The following is a 15990-nucleotide window of genomic DNA, read 5'->3' as shown; positions in this document are numbered from 1 at the left end:
TTTTCATTATGAAATCTCAAACTAAGTGTTGTCAAAACTAAATATCTACTGTATAAGCTAAAGTTTTTTAGAACAAAGGCGGCAAAGTTTGTTGTAGCAACTATAACATCTATAAAACATTAGACAAGCAAGTGCATGACCTGCCCAGCCCCTGCAATTCACAGTATGTCTCATTTCCTCTTGTGAAATGGAGCTTTCGTGTTAATCATTTACCTGAGTTAATCGAGTTAATTCAATGGCCAAAAACTGAAAAAAGGAGATTCAGACATGCACAATGTCCCAAAACGTTTTCAGGTTTTCATCATATTAAGTCAAAACAGAAAAGAATGTAGTTTGCACACTGTAGTAGTAATAAGATTGTTACATTAATGGTCTATTTTTAATTAGTTTTGTTGGTGCAACAATTGCATCACTTATATTGTTTAACTTTAAACATTATTAAAATGACTTTTAAAGGATTTGTTCACCCAAAAATAAAAATTCTGTCAACATTTACTCACCCTCAAGTTGTTCCAAACCTGTATGAATTTCTTTCTTCTGCTGAACACAAAAAAGAAGAATTTGGTTAACCCAACAGTTCTTCTTCTTTTGTGTTCTGCATAAGAAAGAAATGTACAGTATGTGGTTTGGAACAACTTGAGGATTTTTTTATATTGGGTGAACCATCTATTCTTTAATTCAAAAATGGAAAACATGATCATCATATAAAAAATATAGGCTGTTGTTCCGTATAAATCGCATTTGTAATGTATTCGTGCGTAACTAAATAAATCTGTAGGAGAAAAAAAAAGCAATAATTGACCTACATAAAAATAACTTCTTTAGGCTATAAAACAACGTTAATGCAGAGATCAAACGCTCAACAGGTGCACATCCGTGAGAAGATCTTGTCCTTCTTATGACATTTGACATGAGGTCAGCTAATTTAATATTGAAATAATATAGCCTACTTACAGGTGTCTCTTCTCTCCTACGACCTGCTCGTGAAGTGCAACAGAAAGTCCAAACAAACTGCCTGCGTTTCCCTCTTTGACGACTGCAAACCTCACATCCAAGTTAAACGTTTGACAGCAACGAGCGGCGCTCAACACGAAAGCCAAGACAATCGTGTATTTACTGAGCCCGTGGCAGGAAAACGCATTCATTTTTTTTCTATTAGTCTCTGCGAAGGTTTTGTTGGGCGAGACAGACACAGAGAGCGGAGAAAGATGAGTCTATCAAGGTCTGAATAGGAGCGAATTTGTCAGACACTGTGAACTTATTGTTCATATTCGTCATTCTTCCGGGATGTTGAAAACGTGACTGGAGGGCATTGAAATGGAGCGCGCGCCCGCGGACACCTTGATAGAGGACGAACTTGCACAGACAACACTCACAGTTGCAATCTGTAATGTCTAGAAAGGCTTTTCAAACTTTTTTATATGGTCCACTGTGGGACGCTTTCCTAAATATATCATGTATATTTACAACAGTTGTAGTTTGCCATGTTTTACTTTATAATACTGTCATGACAAACAAATGTTGTTTTGAAACAGTTTTTGTTTTGTATAGCCTACTAAACACACACACACACACACACACACAAAAAATTAATCTATTTTACTGAAAAGTTCATAGTATATTTTTTCTGCCTATATATAAGCCAGAAAGGAAACATTCATTTTCTATGCATCTTTTTACGAGAAAAAAAATCTTGAAAATATCTGTATTGAAAACATTTTTACAAGACTACAGATATTGTTAATTTAAATGTTAAAAACTAGGACTGACAAAATAATAAAATAATAGTGATTTATCTTATGATTTCCATTTTTAGAAAGCAGAATAAAACAATAAAAAGGTTTACAGTCAATGTTCAAAATATTTTACACTTTTTTTCCTTAAAAATTTTCCACTGATTCTGAAATACTAATGATCTCTCAAAAGTTAAATTGGGCATAGTCACCACATTTACATCATCATTATTTAAATTGTGTTTAATCTTAAAGGTACAGTAAGTGATTTGTGAGAAATCAACGCAAACAAACACACCCCCTCCTCATTGCTCCGCCCCAAAATGCAGGAACATGCAATAAGTGCATGGCTGACTGTTTCTGAAATCTCTCATATACTCTCTTAAGTACTTATTTCGAATAAGAAATTACGTCACATGTTAATGGGTGTAGTGAACGTAATCCGGACATATTGCCATGTTGCCCTTATCACGTGACCTTTCAGTGGCTAAACTAACGAAAAAGTAAGCTTCAAGCCCAGACGTGTCCAAGCACAGCAGTAATGACGTATGAACGTAATGAGCAGTTATGAATTTCTTCACTTATAAGATTGATAATATTAGGGACAAAATCATAACTATGCTACCGTCTATACAGTATCGCATCAGGGAGTGCATTGTACTCTCCCTGAGGAAAGATTTGGTTAATTTGCTGCTAGAAAGGAAGAATTTTGCAAACTCGTTAATTCATCTAAATCAACAATCGTGTGTTACACCCTATTCCGACTAAGCTACTGAAAGAGATGATTCCGGATGTCATAAATCCTCTTCTTAATATAATTAATTTGTTTTTGTCTCTATGGATACGTACCAAAAACCTTTAAGCTCACTCTCAGAAAAAAAGGTACGAAAGCTGTCACTGGGGCGGTACCTTTTCAAAAAGGTACACTTTTGTACCTAAAGGGTGCATATTGGTACCTTCATGGTACACTTTTGTAAAGGGTGCATATTGGTACCTTCATGGTACATATTTGTACAATTATGGTACCAATATGCACCCTTTAGGTACAAAAGTGTTCCTTTTTGAAAAGGTACCGCCCCAGTGACAGCTTTTGTACCTTTTCCTGACAGTGCTGCCTATGATATATATATATAAGGAGTTCAGATGCAAAAGCCTCTAAGTGCCATTTGAAATTTTCTTCTAGAATGATCATTTTTATCAAGCTTGTATATTTAAGTTCAGTGATTTCACTTAAATGGCAATGATAATTACCCATTAATTGTTATTTAAGTGAAATTACTTAAAAATAAATTACTTGAAATAACTTAAATATACCAGTTTGATAAAAAAATCATCATTAAAGAAGAAAATTTCAAATGGCATTTAGAGGCTTTTGCATCTGAACTCTTCATATATATATATATATATATATATATATATATATATATATATTACTAGATCAGCGTTTTAAGCTGTCATATGCTAATAGAACAATATGCTCCTCACATGTTACAATGTACGCCACACCCTAAGTAGGTTTACACAAACTGAGAAAGTCAAAAAGCATTAGGTTGTGCCCCGCTCTCCCCTACGTGAATTTGGGATGCACCTAGGCCTACTGTTTTATTTATTTTTTTGCCTACTAGCTATAGAAGTATGCGAATTTGGATGCATCATGCATCTTTTTAAGTGTGTTCGACTTGAAGCAGCGCTGCGCAGACCGATCTGTGTATAACTTCAAAGTAGCATATGCAGCGAGATTAGAGAGCAGACTGCTCCATATGCTTTCGAATCAAATGTTTAGTTTTTTTGTTGTAATTGTTTGTAATGTTTTATAATTTAACAATAAGTGCTCATGTTGTAGAACATTCATCTGTTAACCTCACTAAAATGTCCTAACATATCACCATGTCAACAAGCAGTAATTAGACTTAGATTATTCTTTCTTGTTAGGTGTCCTCTGGATACACAGTCAGAGATTAGAATCAGAACATGCCGTGTAAAGGCTGCTTGATTTACTCACTTTCAACATGCAAGATCACGCAGCAGCTACGAAACTTGCTTTTATTTTTTACATTTTCAACAGTATGCCAGATGCTCTGCACATAATTGAATACCTGTAATTTTGCTAATTATCAGACTCTCTTGGAGCTCCACCTGTGAATTAACTTCGATCAATGACCCATACCTGCTAATTTATCAAGAAGAGGATGAATGATTGTTGCAGAGTGATACTGAAGATAGCAATGTGCTATAACGTTTGCTCCTGTTCCTTTGTTTTTAATTCACTTTGAACTTTTTTTGCACGATGCAATCAGGAAATACAACATTCACGAGTTCACACTTATAAGATTTAATGCGTATTTGGCGTGCTGTCCGGGGGAGGGCTCCGAGCTAGTTTGGCCCGAACCCAGAGTTCTCCTCCCATGTAAGTGTTTAGGACTGGAAGGGGGCGGTGGAGGGGTACTGCTAAATTATCAATGGATTGAGGTGAGATTGCTGAATCTATATTTTCACCACTTATCATTGATTGCTGAATGCTCTCCACTCGTGTTAATTAACTGAACGTGCTCCTCTTGTACTTTGTTAATAAAACATCATAATGTTTTGGTAGACTTCTCTGTGCACTGTAAAAAATATTGTTGGTTTAACTTAAAAAATTAAGTAACCTGGTTGCGTTGAATTGAAAGTTGATTGAAATGGAAAAAATTAGTTAATAGAATGAAGGAGATTGATTTAATCATCAGAAACTCAAAACAATAAGTTATCTGAACCTAAATAAATTAAATAAAAAATGTTGTGATAACAAATCTTGAAATATATATATATTTTAAATATTTAAAAAGGTGTGCCAGACACCTTCTTGCTTGGTTTACATATTTCCTTGGCTCCACGCACCTGAAGAAAAAGGTGTTTTTTTGTTTGTTTTGTTTTTTGTCAATTTAGAGTGCAACAAGTTCACCTAATTTGCTTAAATATGGTAGACATCAAATTGCATAAGCAATAGCCTCAAAATAAAGCTAAACTGACATTCTCGAAAATGTGCCTGAACATTTCTAAAATGATAATTAAACTTTGCCATGGCTTATTCTCAGTGTGTTAACATTTCAATATTCTGGAATGAGGCAAAAATATCCAATGGTGCAACTTGAATGTGATGATAATTGATAAAGGAAACAATGCTGATAATCTGTGGTAAAATGCAGGCAGAGCTCATCCAGGGTTTTCTGTTATTGATCACAGTCTGTCTCTCAATTACTGCAGACAAAATTGTATAAACAACTATGGGAACTCAAGCCTCAGAGAAACAGACCCCAGAGTGTGCGCTGAAAATGAATCCTCTATTTTCTCTTGATAATCTGGTGCTTTAAATAATTGTGTTGAAAGGCTAGTGAATCCATAATATTACTTTGTGTGTGTTTAAAAGTCATGGCTATATAAGAACAATTATACAAAGAGTTTAGCATGTTAATTTCAATAAACTGAAGTTGTTTTGGTGATTTTAACAGAATAGAAATGACAGAATTAATTAGAAAATGTTAATTACAGACAATATTACCAACCCCTAAAGTCTTCAGCAGGGACTCTAGTAATTTATCGGTTCAATAATTCAGAATTGACTTGGCTTCAGCATTGAGTAATGAGGGGAAAAAATCATTACGAGGACATTTTTCCATCAAAACAACCTCTACATCCAAAAACTGAACAGACTCTTTTCTTTTCGGAGACTCAGACTGTATCCGTCTCACTGACACTACAGAGAGACAGAGTTTGACTGGAATTGAAAAGTCGTTGATTTATAGATTGAGTCAGATTTGACAATGAAGGTGTATTGTGGTATTATATGAACATATAACAGTCTAGCAAATAGATCTGCTATTTGACATTTCTGGTAATTGTGGGCATACCACGCCCGCCAGTGTAAAGAAAACATTGCGGAATTAGGCTATGTGGAGTTTTCTATTGAGGCTGCAACACACATGCAGTTTGAGTGCCACCTGCTGGCCACTCATTGCATAATACATAAATGGTCAACATAAATAAATAAATAAATAAATATGTTCAAGTTACTGTATTTGTAGGCTACCCGAAGGTAAATTTTGTTTGCAGTAGAGTCCTCATACACACATATATGGAAAAACAAAGGGACCCATATCACACACCATTAAAACTTAAGACAGTCAAAAATAGGAAATTACAAAAAATTAATTTTAATTAAAAATAAAAATAAAAAGTTTTTCGGTTCAAAATAAATTAATACATGCATAAAAGCAATAATAAAATAAAATTTGGTTGAATGAGTTTTTATTTTCCACAGAGAGGTTCCCAAAGCATGCTGCTAGTGCAAAAGATAAAATTGATTCAATTGTGTGGTAAAACAAGAAGGTAGTGATGGATTTGTCAATGTGAAAGCGACAGGTGCTGATGCTCTTTTTTTACAAACAACTTTACAGTTAGCTTTAAATGTGAGTTTTAAATCTATTATGATGTTATGATATTAGTGTGTTACATGCATTCAAACATCATTTTTATGCTTAATAAAATACATTGTTAATACATGTCAAATTTAATTGTTCTATTTTCAAGATGATGAGTTTGCCATATGTCTGTGTGTAGTAGCTGTGCTGTATCTGTTGTGGCAGTTATTGCTCCATGATTCTGTTGTGCATGTCTTTGATGTGTCTGCAGTTCCATCTGTGTTCTGCAGTGTGCACATGGTAGGAATAGCCTATTTAGGAACAGCTGGATGTTAGGGTTAGTTCGCCCAAAAGTGAAAATTAAGTCATGGATCAGTCCTACATAGAATGCCTAAAAGGGACTGGGTCTTGACGGCCCATAAAGTCATTAAAGAAAAGGTTTAAATATTCCATGTGCCTACAGCGGCTCAATTATAAGTTTATCAAGCGACGAGACTACTTTTTGTGCATGCGAAAAAAACATAAATAACGACTTTATTCAACTATTCTATTACTTCCTTATGGGCGCATGCGCGAGAACTGAGATGACGACGTTCTCCTTCGACTACCGGCTGCTCACCGCTTAGAGTATTACCGCCACCTACCGTAAGATGATGTGCTGATATAGCTGGAAGCGCAAAACGTTCTGTTTACAAGCAGATAGGGGTGTAACGATTCACTCGTTTTCTCGATGCATCGATTATAAATCCTGGCGATGCATATGCATCGATCCTGAAACATGTAGGCCTATTTTGAATCGTGAATCGTTTATTTACGTGAATAATCGATTTAAAAGGCTAAGAATCGAATTAATCACGATTTTATAGCGATTCAGTGGTTTAAAATATATAAACACAACCTTAAAGTGTTCCTGGTACAAGCTGCCTCACGCATTGGCCGTCATACGACATCCGCATTTGATTGGTTTCAGGCGCTCACACACCCCTGATTTCTCACGCTGAAGCCCGGTCGGTCAAATGCCTGAGATGAGTTTATCTTTCTACCTGTTGAGCTACTCGAGTCGTGATCAGCTTGTATTACCGCAAATTAGTTAAAATCTCCCGGAATCTAGAGCGAGCGTGCATACGAGACAGAGGTTGTGCTCCAAACCGCGTATCGCGCGTTCACACACGGCTGCACGCACTCGACAGAGAGGGAAAGCGAGCGAGAGACTACCTTGCGTGTACGGATAGTCCATGTAATAAATGAATGAAATCGTTTTATTTCATAGTGCCCACGCAATGGCATGGCAGCTTTATCAATGGCTTGAGCGGTTTGCCTCAAAACTATTGCTTTCTCGACAGAGAGCTCAGCTGGAGAGCTCAAACATGGACTGCTCAAAAATCTGTAGTTAACGTCATGAAAGCATGAGAGCTATGGGACCGAGCGCGAGGATTTTCGCAAAATCCAGTGAAAAGATGATAACGAGTGCACTGAGAGGACGCAAAATGAAACTAATGAAAACGTCTCCATTAATTTGTGCATGTAGTCATTTAATGCATTACTTTAAAAGCCTTTTTCAAAATATTTGCTACTTGCAAATGCTAATTTGTAGGCCATTGATTTTTTTTTATAATAATATATTCATTAAAATTAAAAATAAACATGAACTAACATTAACAATGGACAAAGTCCCCACTATCTGATCCCCGAAGGCCGCTGTGTAGGCTAATTCAAACCCAGACAAAGATGGGTGAAGCATTGAAATAATACAATAATGCATATAAAAAATTAAGAATCGAATCGAATTAATCGAATCGCATCGAATTTGGATGTGAATCGCATCGAATCGAATCGTTCTGAATTTGCACAAATCGTTCATGAATCGAAAACCTATGAATCAAATCGATTCGTTGTCTACCCAAAGATTCACAGCCCTACAAGGAGAGGAAGATGCGCGCTTTTCAATTAGCGTATTTTCCGCACTATATAAGGTGCACTTAAAAGCCTTTAATCTTCTCAAAAAACGACAGTGTTCCTTATAATCCGGAGCGCCTTATATATGGATCATCATTTTTTATATATCATCATCACGACATACACACATTCTCTGTTACACACAGGTTCAAACCTCCAGGTTCTCAATGGCTGGGACCCAGGCCGGAGAGAGTGCACTCTGGCTGAGGAGTAAGTTCATCTACCGTGGTGATCTCTGAAAAACATGGAAACTTCGCGCATGCGTGCACAAACTTTCTCTCTCCAACGTCAAAATCACAGATTTTTTTCTGAAAAGAGCATCCCTGTCATGGCACATCTCTCCAGGGCAGGAATAAAGCCCATGGTGGTAAGCCCAACTGTTACACAGTCTTTCACACCAGTTAAGTGTGATCCATTGTTCCCACAGATAAAAATAACATTCCTAGTTTGGAGACAGGAGTTTTAAAGTGGGAAAAAATAAAGGAAAATAAAATAAAAATAAAAGCATAATTTCAAGTTTTTTGTTTTTTTTGGAAATGTTTTTATTTTATTTGCATGTTCTATCAGAGAGAGAGAGAGGAATGAATTAAATTGTGCATGTAGATCAGGCATGTAAAAACAGAAAATAAAAGACACACAATCAATGTTTTTGCTTGCAAATGCACATTTTTATATAAAGTATAGAAGAGTTGACCAAAGTCATTACACAAACTCACATTCATACACACCCATATAACAGATTGCTTCTTTAAATATATCATAGATACACATTTTTGTTTCATTTTGATCAACAAAAGTCACACAACGTGAAACATAAGGAAAAGAGAAATTCATATTTCAGTCTCTTGTTGCTATACAGTTTTTTTTCTTGTTGAAGATTGTTACATCAGCCACAAAAAATGTATGAAACATAATAACACAATTTTGCCTCTTTTATTAGGCTGACAAGAACAAAGTTGCTGTAGAGCCCTCCTTCAAACCTTTACTGTGACAGTCAGTTATCATCACATCCAGTAACCCATACCAATGGCGCCATTGTTGTAGTAGCATCAATGCATGTACAGTCTTTTTTGCCCTATAGAGAACTTCACTACATTCAGCTAACATGAGAAGGCTCTTGTCATCGGTAAAACGTGATCTTTGCATTATTAGCACCAGTGTTTTATCAGAATGAGGCCAGACACAAAATATGGGGGATAAGTGTGAATGCGTTGTCATCAGAAAATTATCAGAAATATGTAGTCTTGTGTGTAAATAATCCCATATAGAAACAGAAAAAAAACTATTTAACAGACAAAAGTCAAATAAATGGATTTTAATACTGTTGCCTGTTAGCTTTTGTCTGTCATTGATCTTTAAACTTCAATTGCTAAACGTAGTACAATCAGGTCACAGATGACCTCCCATCTAAAATGACTTGATCGATAACTATCTTAGTATCTTACATGTCATCATTTGTATATTTAAAAGCTGCTGTAATTTTTTTATAGAGTACTTTTGAGACTCTCAAAAATCTACTCAAGCTCCTCTTTGTAAATGTTAATAAACACCTGTGAACTGCTTTAAAGTCTCCCTCTTTAATCACTGTTGATCATCTTTAACAAAAACTGTGCTAGCCTTCAAGTCACATATTAAGCTTGAATAGTGAGCAAACAATGTATGGAGAAATGCTGATGAATATGTATCTCTCGTTCACAGGAAGGACAGCACCTCATTCTCAAGATGATCACATCAATTCAAAACGTCTCATCAGCAACGTATCTACAATTAAAGGGTTAGTTCACCCAAAAATGAAAATGATGTCATTAACGACTCTCCCTCAAGTCGTTTCAAGCCGGTAAGACCTCCGTTCATCTTCGGAACACAGTTTAAGATATTTTAGATTTAGTCCGAGTTTTCTTTTCATTTTTGGGTGAACTAACCCTTTAACACTGGCTTGCAATGTGTCATAACAGACGTAAAATTGTGCATAAATCAAAGCAGCCTTCTCAAATTTTGCAAGACAGTATAAAAATACAGAAAAGAAAATAACACAGAAGCTTGTTGAGCAAAATTAACATGTTTCATCTTTCAAACTATAGTATATTTTGCAAATGATTCTAGCACTATTTTGTTTCTCACTATCTTTTAGAGTTTTTTGTCTGATATGTATTTAAGGGCATTTAGTGTTGTTAAAATAACTGGTTTTGTTTTTTATGCATAATTATTATGAAAATAGTATTCCAGACCTATAATGGACTGAAAGCAATGGCAAGTTTCTAATAATATAAGCAATATTTTCTTTCTTATTAACAAAATATTTGTAACATTGAATCTCCCCTGCTCAAGTCTTTTCATAATACCTCTCGTCCTTTGCGCCCTATAAAATATCCCATTCCTAATCAGAAGGCTACAAAAGCTTAGTGTACTTCAGGCTGACTTTTAGTACTTTTATGGCACATCATTTTTGGAACACTTGTCCAAAATAACATCGTACAAAAACAAATCATAAAACAAATATATTTTAAAAGGTGTGTGGTTGGTCAAGAAGCATGCATTAACACCCGTATAAGAACATACAGTACTTGCTGTTGAAAATACATAAATCTACCTCTCTATTTGTTTGATTCCCATTAGAGATTTCGGTTCTTTTCGCAACGTCAATAGGTAGCGCAACACGGGATACTGTCTCCTTCCCAAGATGAAAGATTCTGTTCTGTTGGAAGCAGTGCAGTTGGTTCTTCGTCACAAATCAGTTTAGCTCATATATCATCATTTCCTTAATATAGAATGTCATTATAAACAACAACAACGGATGTACGTTTGTACAGACCACCTCATGAAATGGTCTTTAACCTGCAGCCGGTTAAGACCCAGACCTTCTTGAAGGCCACTAAGATATGCTAAACAAACATAACATGTTGAAAAAGTGATGCCATGCAAGAGCAGCAGTTCCTGGTCCTCATATATCTGTGTAGGATTTAATTGAATGTAAACTCAAACTAGAGTCTTTGGTTTGTATAATTTTGAAAGTGTTGCAAACTTGGCTCTCGTTTTTAACTAATACTAAGCTGCGGGAATGCAGCACAAGCTGAGCTTTTCAATCAATGCAATATATCAGCCTGTTCTCATCCCAAGGCGTCATATACTGACGCTTTTGACAATGCGTGTACATCCAAAGCACATGGCACCCTTTAGCGTCAATATGAGACGCAATATATATGGGCCAGAAGGCGCCTCCTAGTGATCTAACCCTAACACTACCCCAGACCTAAACCTTCCATAACCGAAGTGTGTTCTATTGACGCTGAAGGGTGCGTTGGATGTATACGCATTGGCAAAAGCGTCACTAAATGACACCCTAGGATGAGAATGCGTTGAATATATTCAATCCATATTGGGACTCATTAAAACTGCTGCTCATGTTTGTGTTTGGATGGAATCACTTGGAAAGGTCAACATGCTGCCCAGTCGGGAATATCCTGGAGTTGATCCACTGACCTCAGAAATGCCACACGACCAGTCAAAGAACACATTTTTGGCTGGCAAGGTGTTGTACTGCATCTAGGTCAGACCTTAAGGGTTTAGAATGGCTGATCCAATCGAATTCATTGCTACAAACAAGATTCAAAATCTATGCTTTTTAATACTAATAATAACACTAAAGTTTTTGTTTTTTTGTTTTAAAAAAAACTTATTTTTTTTCTGTGCACAAAACCTTTTTATGCACAGTTTTCCTGTTTATGCACAATTGGCTCTCTTATCGGTCCAGGCCGATAAGTAGCCGGCTGTCCTCCTCCTTTAGAATTTCGTTTTTCAGGTCAGCGAAAACCTGCGTGAAGTAATGCGGGTCAGAGTTAAGCTGGAGCATTTTGCTACTCATGCGGTTGATGATCGCCAGACTGCGATTCCAAAAGGCATCCTTATCCGTCTCCACCAAGAAGGGCTTGAGCGGGTAGGAAATCTCGTTTCCCATGTATGAGTAGGACAGGTAGAGGCAAGTGAGCAGCTCGGCCTGCAGCTCGCGTTCGCTGGACACCTCGCCCGAAATGACCTCGCGGCAGAGCATATAGAGGAAGACCACGTTAGCTGGGGTGATGAAGCCCTGGTCCTGCCAACCTTGGAGCAGAAGGGACCGGTCCACGCTGCGCAGCCACAGAACAGGGTCGGCGGGAGAGAGGCGCTTCAGTCGGTAGCAGCGTCGGCACAGGAACTCGCCCAAACTTCTCAGAAGCTCACTGGTGGAAGCCTGCACGATCACTCTTTTGGGTGTGCCAGCGTTGGTCGCTTGACCCACCGATCCAGTGATCGAGGTCCTCTTCGCGGTGGAGGCCACATTGGCCGTAGTTTTCGACGTGGGTATGGAGCTCACGGTCGGCTCCTGCGTTAAGCTGGAGAGATTGGCACAGGACTGGGACTTCTTCAGGTTTTGGCTGTTGAGGGTGTCCACGCTCTCCTCATCTTGACTGTCGCCCGACGCCAGCTTCTTCGAGCCTTTCCTCTTGGCTGAAGCCGCAACTATGCGCTTCCACGGCAGGATATTGATAAGCGACTGCCGTTTCAAGCTCTTGTCCTTGGCATTTTTACTGTTTTGCACAGCTGTATATTGGGGTGGTATTTCATCAAACAGGCCTGCCTTTCGGTAGCTCGGGGAGACTGAGAGAACAGTTCCCATTTTGCCTTGATTATTACAGGGTCTTCAGATATGGAATCTGTCCATAAAATAAATAAATATGAATGTTTAGTGATACAATAGTATTTCATCTAAATAAGCAATGATTTTGATTAAACCATTTATCATTGATCACCATTTAAATGCAACACACACACACACATACAAAACATAAGCATTTCTCTCTATATTCTATAATAGATGTATAGAAAACCAAATTTAAAAACCGTAAAATTGTTTTCTTATTTTTTATTATCGATTTCCCCGTTTTAATGAACTGAACCGCTGGTATCCGATTCACCAGCAGATTCAGCAGAATATGCGAAAGCATCCATCTTAGCTTCAAAATGGAAGGCTAGAATGTAAACACATTCATTCCCTATTCATATCAAATTGCAAGGTAAATCCCTCTCACTGCGTGTTGGGAATATTGAATATTTCTACATTTAAGCTTTAAGTCGTTTATCACCTCATCATTTATGGGTCAACACGAGGAAACGAGAACATAACGATCGTAAATCAAGATAACATCTTTATAATGACTGGCTCGTGTAGGCAGTACAATTGAGTTTTTCACATTTTGTGAACCCTTAAAAGCGTTTTTGAAATTAAGTTCATTCGATTCAATATGGATTATAAACATTAATGTTGGTTACCTGCTAATCAAAGCGTCTTCCTCGCGGTGATAAACGTAGATATAGAAGAAGAAGAATCAGTAAATATAGAAATATCCGTCGATTATCCTTTTTTTCCTCAGTGTCGCACTGTGAAACGTGCTCGTCGTTGTCCAAGGTGCTGAAAAGGGGACGTCAGCGATGAAATAATGCTTCTACGCAAAGCAAATATGCAGGGTGTTCAGGATTTTCCGGTTGCTAAGGTTACTTCTCAGGATGCACGTCTTCCCACATAAACTCTCGATGGCAATTCTGTCGTGTCCCTTTCATCACAATAAATATCGGGTCTGTAAATTTCACATCTGCCAGCCTGTGATATTCTTGTTGAACTGCGCAGGCGGGTAAACAGACTAGGTTTGAACATAACTGGAAAAGCTTAAAAATAAAAGTCCGTGTCAAATTAATCTTTACGTAAATGCAATGAATTCCGTTAATTGACCGCTATTTATTTATTTTTTACAGAGAGAAAGGAATTGGCTTCTCTTGGTGATGCTGAATCTCAGATGGGTGGTAACTGGCGGTGGCTGAGCTCCCTCTATCTGTCCATGCCGTCCGTCATGTGGGCTCTGAAATGGCTCACCACAACACCAGCACATTTTATATCGATTCCTAAGCTTGACGATAACGTTCAAGCTATAAGAATCAGAATCACTATACTTTAACTTCACACGCCCTGTCTTTACATGAAATGCCAGCTGTTGGCAGATTACAATCTTTAATCAAGATCCAGAAAGAGAGTGTGGAAAGTCTCACACATTGAACGCTCAAAACAGATTAACTTCATGTGCTGTAATGTCGCCGAGGCTTTGTAGTCCTCGGTGGCGCAGACATGAATGGGAACCCCCCCCCCCCCCCCTCCTCCCCTGATCTCTCTCTCACACACCCACCCACACACTCTCTCAATCTCTCATGCTTATCCACTCATCCTGCTCGGACTTTGTATTAGTTTAAAAAGCAGTTTTTTATACCAATCTGAGTGGGATGTAAGTTAACTCTTTTACGTTAATTTAAGCTCATCAAGTCACTGATGAAACAGCACTTCGTATCAAATAAAGATGGCATTGAGAATTTTGGAGCTAGACCAGTTATTTGACAAGGGCAATCTAAAATCATTTCATTTGTTAAAACAGCAACATGATTTCTACAAATTCTTGCAACTAAGACATTTTCTGGAATCACTTTTAAAGGACAATAGAATAGCTTTTATCTTTCTGATAAGCTATAGAAAAACAATTGCATTCTTCAATTTCCTTCAAAAGTAAGATTTCTGCTTTTTATACTGTCTAATGTCGGACCTTCCTCCTTTGAGCCTTTGAAACTGATATGGGAAAAAGACTTTGAAACAAATTTCAGTGATGAGGCGTGGCTATCGGTCTGCTCGGTGTCTTTTTTAGAGGAGCCTCTATAATGAATCATGAGCAAAACTTTAGGTTCATTTACAGGACTTACTTAGCACCGGTTTGTCTCCATAAGATTTTTCCTAATGTCTCCCAGTTGTGTTTCAAGTGTAAATCTAATATTGGCACTGCAGTGATACGTTTTGGAGCTGTGACATGATCAAGGTGTACTGGAAATAAATACATAAACTTGTTCAGATGATTATTGGTAAATATTTTGCTCTATCTATCTCTGAGTATCTATCCCCTGAAATATAAAGCTGAATTGCACCTCAACCATGATCTAGAATGTGTTCTACACGTTTGTACCTATAGAAATATACTCCTGTTGTGGTCCACTCCTCATGTCCCCTATGTGGATGAATCAAATTGCTATTTTCCTTCCTTTATAAAAGCTAACTTGTGACTTACACCAGAGGTCTAATGATTTCTTGAGAATTTTCTTCAGAATGACTGTTGAATGCATTTAATCATTCACTCTTGTTGTTTTTGTGCTGTTTTTTTTTTTTTTTTTTTTTTTACCACTCCTCTTCACTCGATCCGTTGATGGATGATTCTGTATGTGCTGGCTTGAGACACCTGTACCATGGTTCTGATATTCTAAAACTATAAAAACAATCCTTCATTAAAAAAATGAATAAATAAATAAATAAAGATGGCATGCAGACAGATACACAAAGTCTACACACTTGTGTTAAAACAGCTGTAAAACGGAACGATTGCACCTATGCCACTGAAAAGCTAACAGCTAGCCTAGGCCTATATGTTTCCTTTGTACTTAAAACATCTAACACTTAACTAAAGCACCCTACCAGCACTCAAGTCTGTTTGGATATGAGTCTATCTTGGATTTGAGCTTTTAAAAATAAATGAAAGACCCACTTATTTTTAACTGCATTTTCTTAAAACATTTTTTGCTCTTGTTGTCACCGACTGTTCTTAATTTTGTCATTTAGTGTTTTTTTTTATTTTTTTTTTTATTGTTTTTACCTGTGCACTTGTAGCACTTTGAGCTATGTCCTTTATGTGTAAAGTGCATTACAAATAAAATGTATTGTTATCTTGGCACATCTTGACTTTTATATATTTACTTGAATATTATCCCACTCTATCTCCTTTGGATTTTTTTTTTCCCAAATCTGTTACATTACAAAGGCATATCCTGTACACCATCATCAGATT

The 15990-nt window shown here is 37.1% G+C and overlaps 2 protein-coding genes and 1 long non-coding RNA gene across 4 annotated transcripts in view; 1 reads left to right on the top strand and 2 right to left on the bottom strand.

The window, feature by feature from the left end:
• Positions 1 to 1297, bottom strand: part of itga3a (integrin, alpha 3a) — a 32921-nt gene extending 31624 nt beyond the window's left edge. The window contains exon 1 of one of the 2 annotated variants that reach the window (XM_039686578.2): positions 955 to 1297. In XM_039686578.2, coding sequence (XP_039542512.2) covers positions 955 to 1145 — 191 coding nt within the window. In that variant the 5' untranslated portion in view covers positions 1146 to 1297. The remainder of the gene's footprint in view (positions 1 to 954) is intronic. The other variant, XM_039686579.2, reaches the window with a different exon arrangement.
• Positions 1298 to 8145: 6848 nt separating this feature from the next.
• On the top strand, positions 8146 to 9434 carry LOC148982029 (uncharacterized). Its single transcript, XR_016155131.1, has 2 exons — positions 8146 to 8453; positions 9027 to 9434. It is a non-coding gene; the product is annotated as an uncharacterized LOC148982029 (long non-coding RNA).
• On the bottom strand, positions 8727 to 14190 carry cdk5r1a (cyclin dependent kinase 5, regulatory subunit 1a (p35)). Its single transcript, XM_039687783.2, has 2 exons — positions 13394 to 14190; positions 8727 to 12777 (listed from the first exon to the last, which is right to left on the bottom strand). Exon 2 carries the CDS (start codon positions 12738 to 12740, stop codon positions 11826 to 11828), a length of 915 nt encoding a protein of 304 aa, XP_039543717.1. The 5' UTR covers positions 12741 to 12777; positions 13394 to 14190; the 3' UTR covers positions 8727 to 11825.
• Positions 14191 to 15990: the final 1800 nt, after the last annotated feature.

Source organism: Pimephales promelas, chromosome 3, assembly GCF_988280905.1.
Source record: "Pimephales promelas chromosome 3, fPimPro1.hap1.1, whole genome shotgun sequence".
In the NCBI taxonomy this organism is placed as follows: domain Eukaryota; kingdom Metazoa; phylum Chordata; class Actinopteri; order Cypriniformes; family Leuciscidae; genus Pimephales; species Pimephales promelas.
This window is presented reverse-complemented; position numbering and strand designations above follow the sequence as displayed.

What these genes read in the sequence shown, in the direction of transcription:
- cdk5r1a (XM_039687783.2), bottom strand. Translation starts at nt 12,740, where the DNA reads ATGGGAACTGTTCTCTCAGTCTCCCCGAGCTACCGAAAGGCAGGCCTG.